Consider the following 18,481-nt stretch of genomic DNA (forward strand, 5'->3'; position numbering starts at 1 on the left):
TTCTGCCTATGGTTCTGTCCCTACTTTCTCTCTGCTCCAATAGCATATCTAGTAGAAAAGCAAGGAGGGGGACGGGCGTGGTGGCTCACACCTGTAATCCCAGCATTTTGCAAGGCTGAGGTTGGTGGATCACTTGAGGTCAGGCGTTTGAGTCCAGCCGGGCCAACATGGTGAAACCCCGTTTCTACTAAAAATACAAAAATTAGCCGGGTGTGGTGGCATGTGCCTATAAGCCCAGCAACTCAGGAGATTGAGGCAGGAGAACTGCTTGAACCCAGGAGGTGGAGGTTGCAGTGAGCCAAGATTGTGCCACTGCACTCCAGCCTGGGTGACAGAGCGAGACTCAGTCTCAAAAAAACAAAACAAAACAAAACAACAACAACAAAAAAGAGAAATAGATTGGTGTGACAAGGCCTAGGGAAATGGCATGCAGGCATCTTACCACTTGCCTCTTCAATCGCAGTTATGAGACAACCCTCTGCATTTAATGGAACTCTTGCTTTGGTTTTGTGGGAATTAATCGTGATTTTTTATTCTAACCATTCAATTTGGTGTTTCAGTATGAAAATGTCCATGAATACCAGGTGTTTTCTCAAGGCTGTTTAGTAATTTCCACCCATCTGTGCAGGAAATGAAAACCCTGATAATTTACACTGGTTATATATGTCCTGTCCTGTTAGTACAGCTGCCTCTTTCATATGATATCATTGAATATAAATAACTTGAGCCTCAACCTCCAGATGCTTGTGCTATAATGATAGAGGCTAAAGTACCTCTGTAATTACATCTGCCTATACAATCCCTAAATAGGTTCTTGGCGCTAAGGTTTGCAGTTATAGAAAATCAGGTGAGATAAAGTTTCCAATCATGGGGTCAGCTGGAGGCTGTTCTTATATTTATAATACAGAAACCTTTTTTTTAAGGCAGAGTCTCGCTTTTTCACCCAGTCTGGAGTGCAGCGCTGCGATCTTGGCTGACTGTAACCTCCGCCCCCTGGCCTCAAGCAATCCTCCCACCTCAGCTTCCTGAGTAGCTGGGACCACCAGTGCACACCACCATGCCTGGCTATTTTTTTTACTTTTAGTGGAGAGGGTTTTGCCATGTTGTCCAGGCTGGTCTTGAACTAAGCTCAAGCAATCCGCTGGCCTTGGCCTCCCAAAGTGCTGGGATTATAGGTGTGAGCCACCATGCCTGGCGTTTCTGAAGAAACTTAAGAGCCTAAGCAAGCTTGCATTGCTGAGCACCAGGATTGGGCCCTGGCTTCAGCGACCGAATCTTGAAGGCAGCTGACTTGCCTCCAGTCACTACACCAAAGGCATTCTTTTTTTGTTTTGTTTTGTTTTAATGGAGTTTCGCTCTTGTTGCCCAGGCTGGAGTGCAATGGCACAATCTTGGCTCCCACAATGGCCTCCCGGGTTCAAGTGATTCTCCTGCCTCAGCCTCCCGAGTAACTGGGATTACAGGCACACACCAACACACCCAGCTAATTTTGTATTTTTAGTAGAGACAGGGCTTCACTATGTTCATCATCCTGACCTCATGTGATCCGCCCACCTTTGCCTCCCAAAGTGTTGTGATAACAGGCATTCTATAGTCCGCTTTGCCTTGCTGCTTGGGATTCTCTGAATCCTGCCTTTTTTCTACTCATTCACTTTGACCTCCCCAGAGTTAGTCTTCATAAGTAGGGAACAGAGCATTTAAATGCTAAATTGGCATAGAATGGTTTCATCTACTGGCATAGGTGAAATTTTATAAATAAGGAAAGTCCTGTAAAACCTTGTAAGATTTCCAAGGAAAAGATGCTATGAAGGATGAGGTGGTTATCAAGTCTTTGGGAATTGTATTAATGTCACTAGGATTTTTTCTTGAAGAGATTTATTATTTGATGAAACAAATTCTTGAGTAAATATAATTCTGGAAGAAATTAATACCCTTCCAAAGTGGATTAGGAGGTAATAACTAACTTTCCAGTGCTTAGGATGGTGCCTGGCATATACTAAATTCTTATAATGCATCATCTCTTTGAATCTTAACCACCTTTAGAGATACCATTATACAACTTTACAGATGAGGAAATAAGTGATTATATATAACCCCTGGGTTACCCAGCTTACCAGTGGCAGAGTTGAAACTAGGGAGTTTGAGTCTAGAAAATGCTCTTAATTCCCATGATAAGGGCAAGAGAATCTCGATATGTGATGGTGTGTCCTTGTTTAACATTTATAAGATGGTATAGCAAATAGTGGTTAGGGTTCTAGCTCTCCCACTTACTGGCTGTGATATTGGTCAGTTAGGCTCAAGAATCTGTCTCAGAAAGATAGTAACTGCTCAAATTATAGCTTATATCACTTACGGCAATCCAGAATTAAAGCAGGCAGTAATTAAGGTGGAAAAGCCTTCAGTCACTTTTAAAAGTGGCAGGCTCACTTCAGTTGGATAAAGTCCTACCACAGCACACAGAAACAACTAGAGAGAAAATAAGACTTACGGCCCTAGAAGAAATCAAAGAACAAGGATGCTGCATTGTACCTTTTAATTGCATGGGTAGTTTTAAATAAATGGAGAAAGCACCTTTCAGAAGCTACACTAGCAGGAAAAAATTCCATCAAGCATTTACATAGTAAATTTCTATAGTTTCACAAAAGATTCTTGATCTTACTTGAAGTATACGTGAGGGAAAGAGCCCCCTCAGCAGGTGTTCTCTTTGCTTACAGAAGCAAACTAAGGGACCTAAAACTGGAGGCAAGCCAGGATGCCAAAAAGGGGGAAGAGAAATGATAAAGAACCATTCATAAATTCTACTTCAAGACATTTGTCTAATGACCCTTACATAATAAGTATTTTAGGGCAAACTACCACCCTTTTAAGATAAAAGTACAATCTTAAAAGCTGTAGTTCTCAATTATAGTAATATTTCTTAATTACAGTAATATGTCTCAATACTTTGGACTGCTGGATGTCAAAAGACAGTACCTGGGGCTCATCTATGAGATCTGAACAAATACTTGAAAGGAATTCTCTAGGACTGTGTACTCTCTATTTTGGCTTTTTGAATGAAGCACAGGCAGGCTTCCGCTATCCTCCAGGCAGTGTAATAGTCAAGGAAAAGGGCAACAGTACTGGATCATTCCTTAGACACTAATCAGCTGGGGAAAAAGTTCATTGGCAAAAGTGTCCTCCCAAGAATGGTTTACACCAAGCGGAGAGGACATGTCACTGAAGGGGGAAAGGGAGCCCCCATATCCACAGTCACTGTAAGCATCCAGTAGGCAGGAAGATGGTTTCGGGCAGTGGCTGGATGAAAGCAGATTTGAGATACCCAGCTCTGGAATGAGGTCATCTTCTACAGGTTCTTCCTTCACTGAGACAATGAATTCAGGGTGATCATTCTCTGAGGGGCTGAGAGGTGCTTCCTCGATTTTCACTACCACATTAGCTTGGCTCTCTGTCTCAGAGGGTATCTCTAAGACCAGGGGCTTGGTATATATGTGGTCAAAACGAATTAGTTCATTAATGGCTTCCAGCTTGGCTGATGACGTCCCCACTGACAGAGAAAGGGAGGCTGGTAAGGAACTGGGTCCTTCTGGGTAGACCTCTGGGAGCTCCTCCAGGCTGGCAGACTCTGGGGAAGGGCATTTGAAGAACATGACTGGGTCCAAGTTGTCCAGAATGCCCAACAGGATATCAGACTGCAAGAGGCAAAAATTAAATGACGTACAACTGTCAGAATACTATGGAAAATCGAACTGGAACACTTTGTACTGGATTCCATAATGTAAATTAGTCATTATGTGATTAAAATGACCTCAGGACCCACCAGACCCATTTATCTACACTTCACTCCATGTCCTATATTACCTGGAACTAGGAAGGTAGTTGATGTTCACCTCTAACCCCACCAAAAACTAACTTCAACCCTCATCTGTCTAGTTAGGGATGTCAAGCATCAAACAGATGTAATTAACTGGTTATATAGCTCTTTAATAAGTCAGAATGATCCCCACCTCTGAATCTGAAGAGTCAATACCGCCAGAATCCATGGGGAGATGTTCTGGAGGGGTGACAACTGGGCCTGCACCTGCTGCAGAGGTGCACGTAGTCTGAGTGCTGCGGACTCAGCAGACCCGGCCACTGGCCTCACTCCATTCCCCTGGGAGGAAAGACCAAAGTGAATAAACAGCTTCAAGTTCCCAAGGAAATGCTTGCTAGACCGCTGTGATTCTCAGCTTTCAAGAAAACTAGAAAACCGTTCTTTAGAGCTGAAATCTTTCCCTAACCATTGTTATTTCCATTTTTAAGTCCTCAAGAGATGAGAAAAGGGAGGTAAGATTTCCTTATACATTTCCTTCACAATGAAACATTTTTCCTTCTCCAGGCAAAGATTCAAGCAGAACTGACAAATAACATCTTATCTTGCTCTTCTCAATAATAATAATGTTCTTAGATAATAAAGTTCTATAGCAATTTAAACCTAGAATCTTTTTTATAAGTAATTCTTTTCTTTTTTTTTTTTTGAGACGGAGTTTTGTTCTTGTTGCCCAGGCTGGAGTGCAATGGCGTGCTCTTGGCTCACTGCAATCTCCGCCTCCTGGGTTCTAGCAATTCTCCTGCCTCAGCTTCCCGAGCACCTGGGATTACAGGCAGGTGCCACTACGCCTGGCTAATTTTGTATTTTCAGTAGAGATGGGGTTTCTCCATGTTGATCAGGCTGGTTTCGAACTCCTGACCTCTGGTGATTCACCGCCTCGGCCTCCCAAAGTGCAGGAATTACAGGCGTGAGCCACCGCACCTGGCCAAGTAATTCTTTAAATTCGTCCTGAACATTATGTTCACAGAGTAAAACTGCGCTATTGTCAATTTTAGACCATTTGATTGTTGTCAATGAATTTGCCTTATCTATATACTAAAACTCATATACCACCCTTCTCTTACCACAGAGGTATCACCATCACAAAGAATCCTTTCCCCTATTCATTAATATTCATCAAAGGACTACTTTAATTTTAGTAGCATTCAAAGTCTGGTTTGAGTAGCTCTCTTACTTTGGTTCTCCTTAATGATTGCATGGTAATCTTGTTGGCTACTGCATTTGTTAGTACTTGTTCTTAGAGAGCCATGTAACTTGTTTTCATTATTAGATCTTAGTACTGTTCACTACACACTTAAAAAATGAGTAAGTGTCAAGTGCTTTTAGGGGAAGAACACTCTGCCTGCATGAAAATGTCTTAAAACTGAAGGAAAATTTCAAGAACGCTCTTGATCAGAAGTCCAGACTGTAAACATAATCACTGGGTCATGTTACTTGGAACCAGTTCTCATATGAGGCACCAAATAAAGGAGATGATTTACCTTGGCTTCCGCCTCCTCTTCAGCAACCAGGGCATCCATCCCCAGGCGCTGTCTTAACTCCTGGTTCTCAACTACAAGGCCGTGAGTTTTCTCTCGTAAAAGCTGATTTTCTAGCAAAAGTTTTTGGTTCTGGAAGAAAGTTCATAAGAGGCTATTAAAACAATTATTTCAGTTAAGAATCTACCTGATTCAATATAATTGGTCTCCTTTCCTTCTTGAGCTTTTGGAAAACTCTATGCTTGTGGTGTTCACAGTAGGTTTTAGAAAGCTAGGCCATAATTATGGAAAAGCAAGCTACTTAATAAGTGCCACTTCATGGGGTCAAGAATAACACACTGCTTCCAACTACCAATACTGACTTCAGCAAAGTGTGACTTGTGGCTTTAATGTAGATATAATTTTTATTTTATTTTTTATTTTATTTTTTTGAGACGGAGGCTCCCTCTGTTGCCCAGGCTGGAGTGCAGTGGCACGATCTCAGCTCACTGCAAGCTCTGCCTAATTTTTTGTATTTTTAGTAGAGATGGGGTTTCACCATGTTAGCCAGGATGGTCTGATCTCCTGACCTCGTGATCCGCCCGCCTCCGCCTCCCAAAGTGCTGGGATTACAAGCGTGAGCCACCGTGCCTGGCCCATAATTTTTTTATTTTAAATTATCTTGGCCAGGCACGGTGGCCCATGCTTGTAATCCTAACACTTTGGGAGGCCGAGGCGGGTGGATCACCTGAGGTCAAGAGTTCAAGACCAGCCTGGCCAACATGGCAAACTCCGTCTCTACTAAAAAATACAAAAATTAGCTAGCCAGGTGTGGTGGTGGGTGCTGTAATCCCAGCTAATCTGGAGGCTGTAGCAGGGAGAATTGCTTGAACCTGGGAGGCAGAGGTTGCAGCGAGTCAAGATTGTACCACTGCACTCCAGCCTGGGCAACAGAGTAAGACTCTATCTCAATAATAATAATAATATTAAAAAAAAAACTATCTTGAACTGGCAGGTAATAATAAAAGTGGTAGTGATGACTATAAATCCAAAAAAAAAAAAAAAAACCAAAAAAAACCCTGCTCCTGACTCATGAGTCTTAGAAGAACCAACTAATGATTAAAACTTTAAAAAGAACAATATATGCAAATTGACCAAGGGGTTAAAAAAATATATAAATAATCTCTATGTGTTCAAGATGTGTAATTGGCAACAATTTAAGATTAAATAACAGGTGGACCCTAGAGGGGGAAAGGAACCTTTAGTGAATTTCTGGCCAAGCCAGGAAGAATGTAAAGTTTAAGCAATCATTTCCTATTAGCCCTTGCTAATTTCTTACTACAAACTCACTAAACATTGTTGAATCCATCTACTTTGAGACACATCTAGCACCAAATGCCACAAAGTCAATCACTTCTGCCCTCAACAAGCTTCACCACTTCACCAACTACCTACCTGTCCTAACTTAGATTAACCTTTTTTTTTTTTTTTTTTTGAGACAGGGCTTCCCCCTCTGTCACCCAGGCTGGGGTGCAGTGGTACGATCTCATGATCTCAGCTCACTGCAACCTCCGCCTCCTGGGTTCAATTGATTCTCATGCCTCAGCCTCCTGAACAACTGGGATTACAGGTGCCTGCCATGACACCCGGCTAATTTTTATAGTTTTAGTAGAGATGGGGTTTCACCATGCTGGCCAGGTTGGTCTCGAACTCCTGATCTCAAGTGATCTGCCCACCTTGGCCTCCCAAAGTGCTGGGATTACAGGTGTGAGCCCCTGTGCCCAGCCACCTTTTTTTTTTTCTTGAGCCAGTCTCACTCTGTTGCCCAGGCTGGAGTGCAGTGGTGCGATCTCAGCTCACTGCAACCTCCCTCTCCCAAGTTCAAACAATCCTTCCACCTCAACCTCCCAAGTAGCTGGGACTACAGGCACGCACGCTTGGGGTTTTTGTTGTTGTTGTTGTTTTTGGTATATTTTTGGGTAGAGATGGGGTTTTACAATGTTGACCAGGCTGGTCTCAAACTGCTGGCCTCAAGTGATCTGTCCATCTCGGGCTCCCAACGTGCTGGGATTACAGGCGTGAGCCACCACGCCCAGCCTAGTTTAACTTTTAATCACATATTCAATTGTATTCTAATAGGGGCTGAAACAACTTGGGATGGGAAGCAAATATCAGAACATTTACCAAGGAAGGATATACAATGTATAAAAGAGTTTGACCTTAAGTAGTTTTACCTCTTCTTCTAAATCTACCACTTGCTGTTCCAGCTCACTCATTCGAGCTTTCTTTCGATCTCTGGCAGTCTGAGCTGCTACTCTGTTTTTCAGTTTCCTGAGAAAAGGAACATACCACACTGAGTCATTTCAAACCTTATTTATGTCTTTATTTGAAAACTTGACCAGCTGGTGCTTTCATTTTTATTTACAGTATGAGACAGACTAATGATAAAATACACTTCAGGTTCCTCCCCTCAATAAAACAAAATAAAAAATAGTCTGTCAATCTAGCTAGAAGACCTGCTTTATTCTCTTCCATATTGCATCATCCGCCCACCTCAGACTCATCCCCGTCACAGCACTGGGGCTGGACACACACACATTATTCATCTTGCATCATAAGGAACTTTCCTTTTTCCCCATCTATTCCCCCGCTGCTTCCTGTCTCCAATTCTCTTAAACAGGATCCAGCCTGGCCTCATTAATCCAGTGAAGGCTGCAATCTTGCTATGACATCAACCCTCCGTCCCCAAGCCCAATTTAGAAAAGGGAGAGGCTGATGCCACTCCCTGATCTCTAGTGTTGAGATCCTAGGCAGTGACCTGCTGATGGGCCCGTGTCTGTTGGAGGAGACACTTTTTAAGAATTAATTGAACTCAGAGGAGACACTTCATAAATCACAGAAGGCACAATGATCACAAAAGAGTGAACACTTACGGAGGACTACGTGCTAGGCACATTATATGCAAGTCTCAATCTCCCCAAAGACCTCATGAAGTAGGTTCCATTTTAATAACGCAGATACTGAGCTAGACCAGTGAGCCTCGCAGAGCTCCCAGCCCTTTCAACAGCTCTGTTATTTCAGCTCCGCGCCTCTCCAGAAACAGAAGTAAACCAAAACAGATTATTCGACTTCATGTCACAGTCCGAGTTCAGAGAGGCTGAACCACCGGTCTGCGGCCACACAGCAAGAGGGCCTGGAAGACAGGTGCCCGCATCCCCACCTCTGGTCATCTCTAACGAGAGAGTTAAAAAGCACAGAAAAGAGCCCTGGGCCGTCCTGGGTTCCTGGCGAGGCGGATCCAGTCAGTCCGGGCTTCCTGCCCCGCCCCGCGCCACGCTGGCACCGATCCGCCAGGCCAAAGGCGCCGGAGCCCTGGGGGACCGCCAGTGTTGGGTCCCCGCTCCCAGCCCCAGCCCCAGCTCCAGCCCCTGCCCCAGTCCCGGCTTCAGATCTGGCCCCAGACCCCGGCCCCTCGCCCACCTCCTCAGCGCCTTCTCCTCGGGGCTCAGATGCGTGAGGCGCTGCCGCTTGCGCGCCTGGGGCAGCCCCCCGCTCGCTGCCTCCGGGCTGGCCCCTCTCTGGGCTGGCACCATGAGCGGCAGGGCCTGGCCGGCCGGGGCTCCGGCGGCGGAGGCGGGCTGCCCCGACAGAAGCAGTACTTTAGGGGCCCCGTCGGCCGGACTCGGTGCGGCTGCCACCACCACCATAGCTCGAGACTACGCACCGCGCGCCGCCGCCGCCGCCGCCCAGCGGCCAGCCCAGACGCGCCCGGCCTTTCTACGGTCGTGGCCCTCCGCGATTAGCCAGCGTCGCGTGACGCACGGCCGAGCTCGGCGTCCATTGGCCCGGCCTGCCCGGCGGGGCGTATCAGGGGCGTGACTATGGAGTCCGGAGTGGCAGCGGCAGTGTGGCCAAAGGTAACTGGGGTCATTTTCCGCGGGGGCGTGCGTGTTCTCAGCAAACGGATTTTCCCCCCTTAAGCGGGCTTATTTCCATCCGGAGTGACAGAATTTAATTTCAAACCGAGAGATTTCCAGACGAATTTTTACTGGGACTAACAGAGAATTACCTCAGCCTGGTAACATTTCATCTTGTGCGCCACTTCGGGCTCGGAGTGGAGCCAAAAGTCAAGTTAGAGCGCAGTTGGGCCTTGGGTTCGAAAAAAGACTGGACAGAAGTTTCAGTGAGCCAAGCTCGCGCCACTGCAGCCACTGCATTTCGGCCTGGGCGACAGAGCGAGACTCCGTCTCAAAAAAAAGAAAAAGAAAAAAGCCTAGGGCCGGGCGCAGTGGCTCAAGCCTATAATCCCAGCAGTTTGGGAGGCCGAGACGGGCGGATCACGAGGTCAGGAGATCGAGACCATCCTGGCTAACACGGTGAAACCCCGTCTCTACTAAAAAATACAAAAAACTAGCCGGGCGAGGTGGCGGGCGCCTGTAGTCCCAGCTACTCGGGAGGCTGAGGCAGGAGAATGGCGTAAACCCAGGAGGCGGAGCTTGCAGTGAGCTGAGATCCGGCCACTGCACTCCGGCTTGGGCGACAGAGCGAGACTCTGTCTCAAAAAAAAAAAAAAAAAAAAAAAAAAAAAAAGCCTAGAAAGAAATTCTGCGGAATAAAAGTCTTTAGGAAATGAGATCGTGCCCTTTAAAACTAAGTTTAACAATAGTGAGGGCTTAATAAACGATAGGTGTTGTCTCTGGGTTGAGGGGGAATATCTATAATTTTAGTTTTTCGTTTGTTTTTTTATTTTATTTTATTTTATTTTATTTTATTTTATTTATTTATTTTTTTTTTTTGAGACGGAGTCTCGCTCTGCCGCCCAGGCTGGAGTGCAGTGGCCGGATCTCAGCTCACTGCAAGCTCCGCCTCCCGAGTTTACGCCATTCTCCGGCCTCAGCCTCCCGAGTAGCTGGGACTACGGGCACCCGCCACCACGCCCGGCTAGTTTTTTTTGTATTTTTAGTAGAGACGGGGTTTCACTGTGTTAGCCAGGGTGGTCTCGATCTCCTGACCTCGTGATCCGCCCGTCTCGGCCTCCCAAAGTGCTGGGATTACAGGCTTGAGCCACCGCGCCCGGCCTTATTTTTTATTTTTATTTTTATTTTTATTTTTTGACCGGAGTCTCCCTCTGTCATCCAGGCTGGAGTGCAGTGGCGTGATCTCGGCTCACTGCAACTTCGCCTCCCGGATTCAAGCAATTCTGACTCAGCCTCCGGAGTAGTTGGGACTACAGGCGCCCGCCACCACACACGGCTAATTTTTTGCATTTTTAGTAGAGGCGGGGTTTCACCGTGTTAGCCAGGATGGTCTCCTGACCTCGTGGATCCGCTTGCCTTGGCCTCCCAAAGTGCTGGGATTACAAGCGTCAGCCACCGCGCCCAGCCTACTGTTATTTTAAATGAGGGGACAGGAAACATCACGTGTAGAGACTGAGACCCCAGGATTGACCCTGAACCGCCTCTCCGAGGGGATGTCGAGGCTCCTGCCTGGCCATTGTGGCGTGAAGGTGGCCAGGTGTTTGTGAAAGAGGGGCCGCCAGAGAGCAGCACCGGAGCGATTTATACACACGAATATTAACATGGAAAAGTCTGAGAAACTCCCCCAAATATGCATGTCCACTTTTTTGAAGCAAATTACAAAATGTGAAATTCCCCAGAAATACACAGCAATACTTTCTCTAACAAGTAATTATTGCTTCCTCCTCTGCGGCCAGCACTATTCCAGGTTCTAGGGGTGCAAAGAGTCGTAAGACTGCTACCTGGTATTTGGAAGATATGCAAAAAGTGAAATGTTAAGATAGCAGGTTCCTAAGTAATTCTTTAGTGTTATTTATTAAGTCAGATTAGCTGGTCAATTGTATTTTGGTAGGGAGGGAACAGGATGGGAAAAAGGAACTAAAAGCAAGTCCGTCTGTTGATATCTAGACCCTCTAAAGGGTTTTTCCCAGGACTGGGCCATGAGTCTCCTAACATGTGTTTTCACCCTCCATGTTGGGAGGGAAACCAATAATTTTTTTTAATTGGGCTGTCCCAACTCCAGAGCCTCCTGAGCAGGTTCTGTCCTGTGGGTTGGAAAAGAGGTGGGGATGATTGGAGTCTCTGCAGGACCAAGAAACCAAGTTCCTGTTTAACTCTCATCAGCTTGGGCCACCTGGGTTCTGATGTGCCTTCAGATGTGGGGAGACTTACTCCTGGCCTCTGAAACGTTTTGGGAGAAGTCTGGAGGTGTCTTCTAGTTGAGACCTACAGCTTCATATTAAAAGACCTTGGAAAGCTGTAAGAGGCTCTTAGAAAAGTCATGTCATGCCACCTTTTACCTTTTATTTATTTATTTATTTTTTTTATTTTTATTTTTATTTTTTTTTTTTTGAGACGGAGTCTTGCTCTGTCGCCGAGACTGGAGTGCAGTGGCCGGATCTCGGCTCACTGCAAGCTCTGCCTCCCGGGTTTAGGCCATTCTCCTGCCTCAGCCTCCCGAGTAGCTGGGACTACAGGCACCCGCCACCTCGCCCGGCTATTTTTTTGTATTTTTTACTAGAGACGGGGTTTCACCGGGTTAGCCAGGATGGTCTCGATCTCCTGACCTCGTGATCCGACCGTCTCGGCCTCCCAAAGTGCTGGGATTACAGGCTTGAGCCACCGCGCCCGGCCTTATTTATTTTTTGATGCTTTTTTTTTTAAACTGGGTTTTGCCATGTTGCCTAGGCTGGAACTCCTAGGCTCAAGCAATCCTCCTGCCTTGGCCTCCCAAAGTGCTGGGATTGCAGGCAGGAGCCACAGCACTCGGCCCCTTTTATTTATTAAGTGAACATGTATTAACGCCAAGAGAATGTCTTGCACTGTGTGAGAAAGAAGATTCTGGAGGACCCTTTTTAGTCCTGCAGGGTGAAGTGAGTAACTGAGTAGAGAAAGCACAGAGTGCGGGATAGGGAAAAAAGGTTTATGAATTGCACTTTGGTCTTAGTTAATGGGATATTGAAATTCACTTCCCCAGCTTGCTTTCAAGATTTTTGTATTTTTGACAAACACTTTAAGTCATACTAAAAACAATAATTTGACCCACTGCAGATTGCTGTCCATGAAGTCTTGAACATGTGAGTCCAAACCCTTGGACAGTGTCATATTCTCTCTATAAGATGAGCCTGGTAATTCTTGCATCAGGCACCATCAGTGTTTTAAAACATTTACTAGGCACCTGTGATAAGAGCTATAATATATATAAAATATGGCTGGGCACGGTGGCTCACGCCCCGAGGCAGGTGGATCACGAGGTCAGGAGATCGAGACCATCCTGGCTAACACAGTGAAACCTCGTCTCTACCTAAAAAAAAAAAAAAAAAATTAGCTGGGTGTGGTGGCTGGCACCCGTAGTCCCAGCTACTCGGGAGGCTGAGGCAGGAGAATGGCGTGAACCCGGGAGGCGGAGCTTGCAGTGAGCCGAGATCACGCCACTGCACTCCAGCCTGGGCGACAGAGCGAGACCCCGTCTCAAAAATAAAAAATAAAATATATATATATATACAAAGTTCTCAGTCTTTGAGGCCCGGTATGGTGGCTCACATCTGTAATCCCAGCACTTTGGGAGGCCAAAGTGGGTGGAGCACCTGAGGTCAGGAGTTCGAGAGCAGCCTGGCCAACATGGTGAAACCCCATCTCTACTAAAAATACAAAAATTAGCCGGACAGAGTGGGGGTGCCTGCAATCCCAGCTACTGGGGAGGCTGAGGCAGGAGAATTGCTTGAACCTGGGAGGTGGAGGTTGCAGTGAGCCAAAATCATGCCATTGCACTCCAGCCTGGGCAACAGAGTGAGACTCTCTCAAAAAAAAAAAAAAAAAAAAAAAAAAAAGCCTTATTCAGAAAGAATCAATCAGGAAAGCGTGAGCAAAACAGGAACAGAAATAAACAGGCATTCCAGAAAAGATAAGGGAAAATAGAAAAACACTGTAAGCTGGTAAGCAGAAAACAGAAAATAACATGGCAAGAATAAGTCCAAATATATAAACAATAAAACATAAATGTGAATGGGTTATATTATCTTCTTAATCATGCTGTTGGCCGGGCGCGGTGGCTCAAGCCTGTAATCCCAGCACTTTGGGAGGCCGAGACGGGCGGATCACGAGGTCAGGAGATCGAGACCATCCTGGCTAACACGGTGAAACCCCGTCTCTAATAAAAAATACAAAAAAAAAACTAGCCGGGCGAGGTGGCGGGTGCCTGTAGTCCCAGCTACTCGGGAGGCTGAGGCAGGAGAATGGCGTGAACCCGGGAGGCGGAGCTTGCAGTGAGCCGAGATCTGGCCATTGCACTCCAGCCTGGGTGACACAGCAAGACTCCGTCTCAAAAAAAAAAAAAAAAAAATCATGCTGTTTTGTTTTATGTGTATCTCTTATAAACAACATATAGCTGGCTTTGGGGTTTCTCAATCAGAGCTTCTCTCTTTTAAGAAGAGAATAAAGCATTCGTATTTATTTTTGATTACTTACATATTTGGACTTATTTCTGCCATGTTATTTCACATGTTCTGTTTACTATGTTTCTCAAGTCAGGAGGATTGCTTGAAGCCAGGAGTTCAAGACCAGGCTGGGCAACATATTGAGACCTCGTCTCTACAAAAAATAAAAAAAAATTAACCAGGTGTGGTGACTTGCACCTGTAGTCCCAGCTGCTCAGAAGACAGAGGTGGTAAGATCTCTTGAACCCAGGAGTTTGAGGCTGCAGTAAGCTATGAGCTATGATTGAACCATTGCACTCCAACCTGGGAGACTGAATGAGATCCTGCCTCTGAAAAACAAAAATTAAAAAAAAAAAAAAAAAAGGAAATGGCTTACCAGCCATTTTTATGTTTATGGAAATGATTATGGAAAGAAAGCATATGTGGCAATATTAATATGAGACAAAATAGAATTTATGGTAAAGGCATTAAAAGGACAAAGAAGGGTATTTCATGTTGATTGAAGGTACAAGTTACCACATGTACATCTTTATGAACACAGCAACATAATTTTGAAATGTATAGGCCTAGCATGGTGGCTCACACCTGTAATCCTAGCACTTTGGGAGGCCAAGGCGGGCAGATCACCTGACCAGCCTGGTCAACATGGTGAAACCCCGTCTATACTAAAAATACAAAAATTAAAAATTAACTGGGCATGGTGGCATGCACCTGAAATCCCAGCTACTGAGGAGGCTGAGGCACAAGAATTGCTTGAACCTGGGAGGCGGAGGTTGCAGTGAGCCACGATCAAGCCCCTGCACTCCAGCCTGGGTGAGGGACAGAGCAAGACTCCGTCTCAAAAAAAAAAAAAAAAGGCCGGGCGCGGTGGCTCAAGCCTGTAATCCCAGCACTTTGGGAGGCCGAGACGGGCGGATCACGAGGTCAGGAGATCGAGACCATCCTGGCTAACATGGTGAAACCCCGTTTCTACTAAAAAAAATACAAAAAAATACTAGCCGGTCGAGGTGGCGGGCGCCTGTAGTTCCAGCTACTCGGGAGGCTGAGGCAGGAGAATGGCGTAAACCTGGGAGGCGTAGCTTGCAGTGAGCTGAGATCTGGCCACTGCACTCCAGCCTGGGTGACAGAGCGAGACTCCGTCTCAAAAAAAAAAAAAAAAATTAGCTGGTCTTAGTAGTGTGCACTTGTAGCCCCAGCTACTCAGGAGGCCAAGGTGGGAGAATCATTTGAGCCCAGAAGATTGAGGCTGCAGTGAGCCAATGCATTCAAGCCTGGGCGACAGAGTAAGATCCTGTCTCAAAAGAAAAAACAAAAGAAAATCGGCCAGGCACCGTGACTCACGCCTGTAATCCCAGCACTTTGGGAGGCCGAGGCAGGTGGATCATCTGAGGTCAGGAGTTAGAGACCAGCCTGGCCAACATGGCGAAACCCCATCTCTACTAAAAATAACAAAAATTAGCTGGGCATGGTAGCAGGTGCCTGTAATCCCAGCTACTCAGGAGGCTGAGGCAGGAGAATCGCTTGAACCTGAAAGGGTGAGGTTGCAGTGAGCCGAGATCATGCCATTGCACTCCAACCTGGCAACAAGAGTGAAACTCTGTCTCAATAAAAGAAAGAAAAGAAAATAAGTGTATAAAACAAAGACTGAAATGATGAAAATGATTGATCCACAAATCACAGTGGGAGACAAATACAACTCTCAGAATCAACAGAGGGAGCAGACAGAAAAGATTTGAACAGCACAACTTTCCTCCCAACCAAGGGCTTGGATTTTTTTCTTTTTTTCAAGATGGAGTCTTGCTCTGTCTTGAATGGAATGCAGTGGCACAATCTCAGCTCACTGCAACCTTCACCTCCCAGGTTCAAGCAATTCTCCTGCCTCAGCCTCCCGAGTACCTGGGATTACAGGTGCCTGCCACCACACCCAGCTAATTTTTGTTTTTTTAGTAGAGATGGGGTTTCACCATGTTGGACAGGCTGGTCTAGAACTCCTGACCTTGTGATCCGCCCGCTTCAGCCTCCCAAAGTGTCGGGATTACAGGTGTGAGCCACAGTGCCCAGCCAGACCTATGTTTTTTCAATCAAGAAACATTCCCACTTTATTTATTTATTTATTTATTTATTTATTTATTTTGAGACGGAATCTCGTTTCGTTACCCAGGCTGGAGTGCAATGGCATGATCTCAGCTCACTGCAACCTCTGACTCTTGGGATCAAGTGATTCTCCCGCCTCAGCTTCCCGAGTAGCTGGAATTACAGGCACACGCCACCAAGCCTGGTTAATTTTTGTATTTTTAGTAGAGACAGAGTTTCACCATGTTGGCCAGCCTGGTCTGGAACTCCTGACCTCAGGTGAGCCACCTAAGTTGGGCTCCCAAAGTGTTGGGATTATAGGCATGAGCCACGGGACCTAGCGAAATCTTTATATTTTCATTTCCCTAGAGTAAATACCTAGAAGTGGAATTGTAGTGTCATATGGTAAGTACTATGTTTACATTTTTTAGAAACTTAGCAGCTTTCCAAAGTGGCTATAGGTTATGCCATTTTACATTCCCACCAGTGATATACTGCTTTATTATATTGCTAAAGAGTAAATTGTTATTTAACTCTTTCATGGTTGTCCAACTTTTTATTGTTTATGTTGTATGTTTTTCCCAACTGAATTTCAACAAGCTCATTAGATGCAGAAGCTAGGATTAATCGTGGTTACATTTTGTGTGTGTTCTGTGCGTACGATAGTGCTGAGTACATACTAGGCATTCAATAAATATTTTTGAATGACTATTGAATGGTTAGATTATCTGCAATATGCTTTATTTTATTTTATTTTATTTTGAGACAGGGTCTTACTCTGTCACCCAGGCTGGAGTGCAGTGGCATGATGTCGGCTTACTGCAACTTTCGTCTCCCGGGTTCAAGTGATTCTCCTGTCTCAGCCTCCTGAGTAGCTGGGATTACAGGCATGCACCATCATGCCTGGCTAATTTTTTTTGTTTGTATTTTCAGTAGAGATGGGGTTTTGTTATGTTGGCCAGGCTGATCTTGAATTCCTGACCTCAGATGATCTACCCGCTTCACCCTCCCAAAATGCTGGAATTACAGGCATGAGCCACCGCTCCCAGCCAAATGTACTCATTTTTTTTTTTTTTTTTTGAGACGGAGTCTTGCTCTATCGCCCAGGCTGGAGTGCAGTGGCGCAATCTCAGCTCACTGCAACCTCCGCCTCCTTGGTTCACGCCATTCTCCTGCCTCAGCCTCCCGAGTAGCTGGGACTATAGGCGTTCGCCACTACGCCCAGCTAATTTTTTGTATTTTTAGTAGAGACGGGGTTTCACTGTGTAAGCCAGGATGGTCTCAATCTCCTGACCTCGTAATCCGCCCGCCTCAGCCTCCTGAAGTGCTGGGATTACAGGCGTGAGCCACCGTGCCTGGCCCTTTTTTTTTTTTTTTTTTTTTGAGACGGAGTCTTACTCTTGTTGCCCAGGCTGGAGTGCAATGGTGTGATCTCGGCTCACCCCAACCTCTGCCTCCGGGTTCAAGCGATTCTCCTGCCTCAGCCTCCCAAGTAGCTGGGATTACAGGCATGCGCCACCACGCCTAGCTAATTTTGTATTTTTAGTAGTGATAGGGTTATTCCATGTGGGTCAGGCCGGTCTTGAACTCCCGACATCAGGTGATCCACCTGCCTCAGCCTCCCAAAGTGCTGGGATTACATGCGTGAGCCATGGCGCCCTGTCCCGAATGTACTCATTTTAAAGCACTAATTTTAAAACAGTCGTAGTTACCTGCACAGCACCTATTATACTTTTTCTTCCTTATTAAAAAAAAATTTTGTTCAAGATGCCCACTTGAAAACACTCAGCTTCCAGACTCCCTTGAGGTTATGGATAGTTATGTAATGTGGTTCAGGCCAATGTATACATATGTGGAAGTTCTAGACACAGACGATTCCAGGAAAGTTTGTTAAATAGAGGAGTCTCAACTGGGAAGGCTTTCACCTTTTGCCTGTTGCTCTTTTCCTTTTTTCTCCTCTTCCTTCCCTGGAATGCTGATGAAACTTCCAAAGATTGAGAGGTTCAGCTGCCATCTTGCAAATATGTGGATTGGAGTCACATGCTAAGGATGTCAGAGGGGAAAGACAGAGGAGTCTGGGCTCCTGATGGCACCATGGAGTGGCCATTTAGCCCTAGACTGCCCATTTCCAGATGTCACATTACATAAGAATTATAAATGCTGTGGTAGCTGGGTTCTTGTTACATGCCATTAAATACAGTCTTCGCTTTTACTGACATTTTTTTTTTTTTTTTTTTTTTTTTTTTTGAGATGGAGTTTTGCTCTTGTTGCCCAGGCTGGAGTATAATGGCGCAATCTCGGCTCACTGCAACCTCCACCTCCCAGGTTTAAGTGATTCTCCTGACTCAGCCTTCCCAAGTAGCTGGGATTATAGGCATGCACCACCATGCTCAGCTAATTTTGTATTTTTAGTAGAGATGGGGTTTCTCCATGTTGGTCAGGCTGGTCTCAAACGCCCGACCTCAGGTGATCAGCCTGCCTTGGCCTCCCAAAGTGTTGGGATTACAGGCGTGAGCCACCGCGCCCGGCTTACTGACCATTTTACCTGCCACACTGCCCTTTGTTAGATTTCCCAAGTACCGTCTTTGTTCTCATGAATAAGCTACTAGCACTGCTGAGGAACAAGTAGGC

The 18,481-nt window shown here is 45.8% G+C and overlaps 1 protein-coding gene and 1 long non-coding RNA gene across 5 annotated transcripts in view; one reads left to right on the forward strand and one right to left on the reverse strand.

The window, feature by feature from the left end:
- Positions 1-2,516: 2,516 nt before the first annotated feature.
- Positions 2,517-9,050, reverse strand: LOC105487280 (X-box binding protein 1). The gene is given in 6 exon segments (XM_011750730.2): positions 2,517-3,689; positions 4,005-4,088; positions 4,091-4,150; positions 5,350-5,478; positions 7,560-7,656; positions 8,806-9,050. Coding segments are annotated over 6 exon segments (1,155 nt in total). The 5' UTR covers positions 9,033-9,050; the 3' UTR covers positions 2,517-3,131.
- Positions 9,051-9,104: 54 nt separating this feature from the next.
- Positions 9,105-18,481, forward strand: part of LOC139358704 (uncharacterized) — a 37,089-nt gene continuing 27,712 nt past the window's right edge. Inside the window, exon 1 of one of the 4 annotated variants that reach the window (XR_011614040.1) lies at positions 9,105-9,242. This is a non-coding gene — a long non-coding RNA (uncharacterized lncRNA). Of the gene's footprint in view, positions 9,243-14,794; positions 16,130-18,481 lie in introns of those variants that run through there. The other 3 variants (XR_011614042.1, XR_011614044.1, XR_011614046.1) reach the window with 3 other exon arrangements.

Source organism: Macaca nemestrina, chromosome 15 (genome assembly GCF_043159975.1).
Source record: "Macaca nemestrina isolate mMacNem1 chromosome 15, mMacNem.hap1, whole genome shotgun sequence".
NCBI lineage: Eukaryota > Metazoa > Chordata > Mammalia > Primates > Cercopithecidae > Macaca > Macaca nemestrina.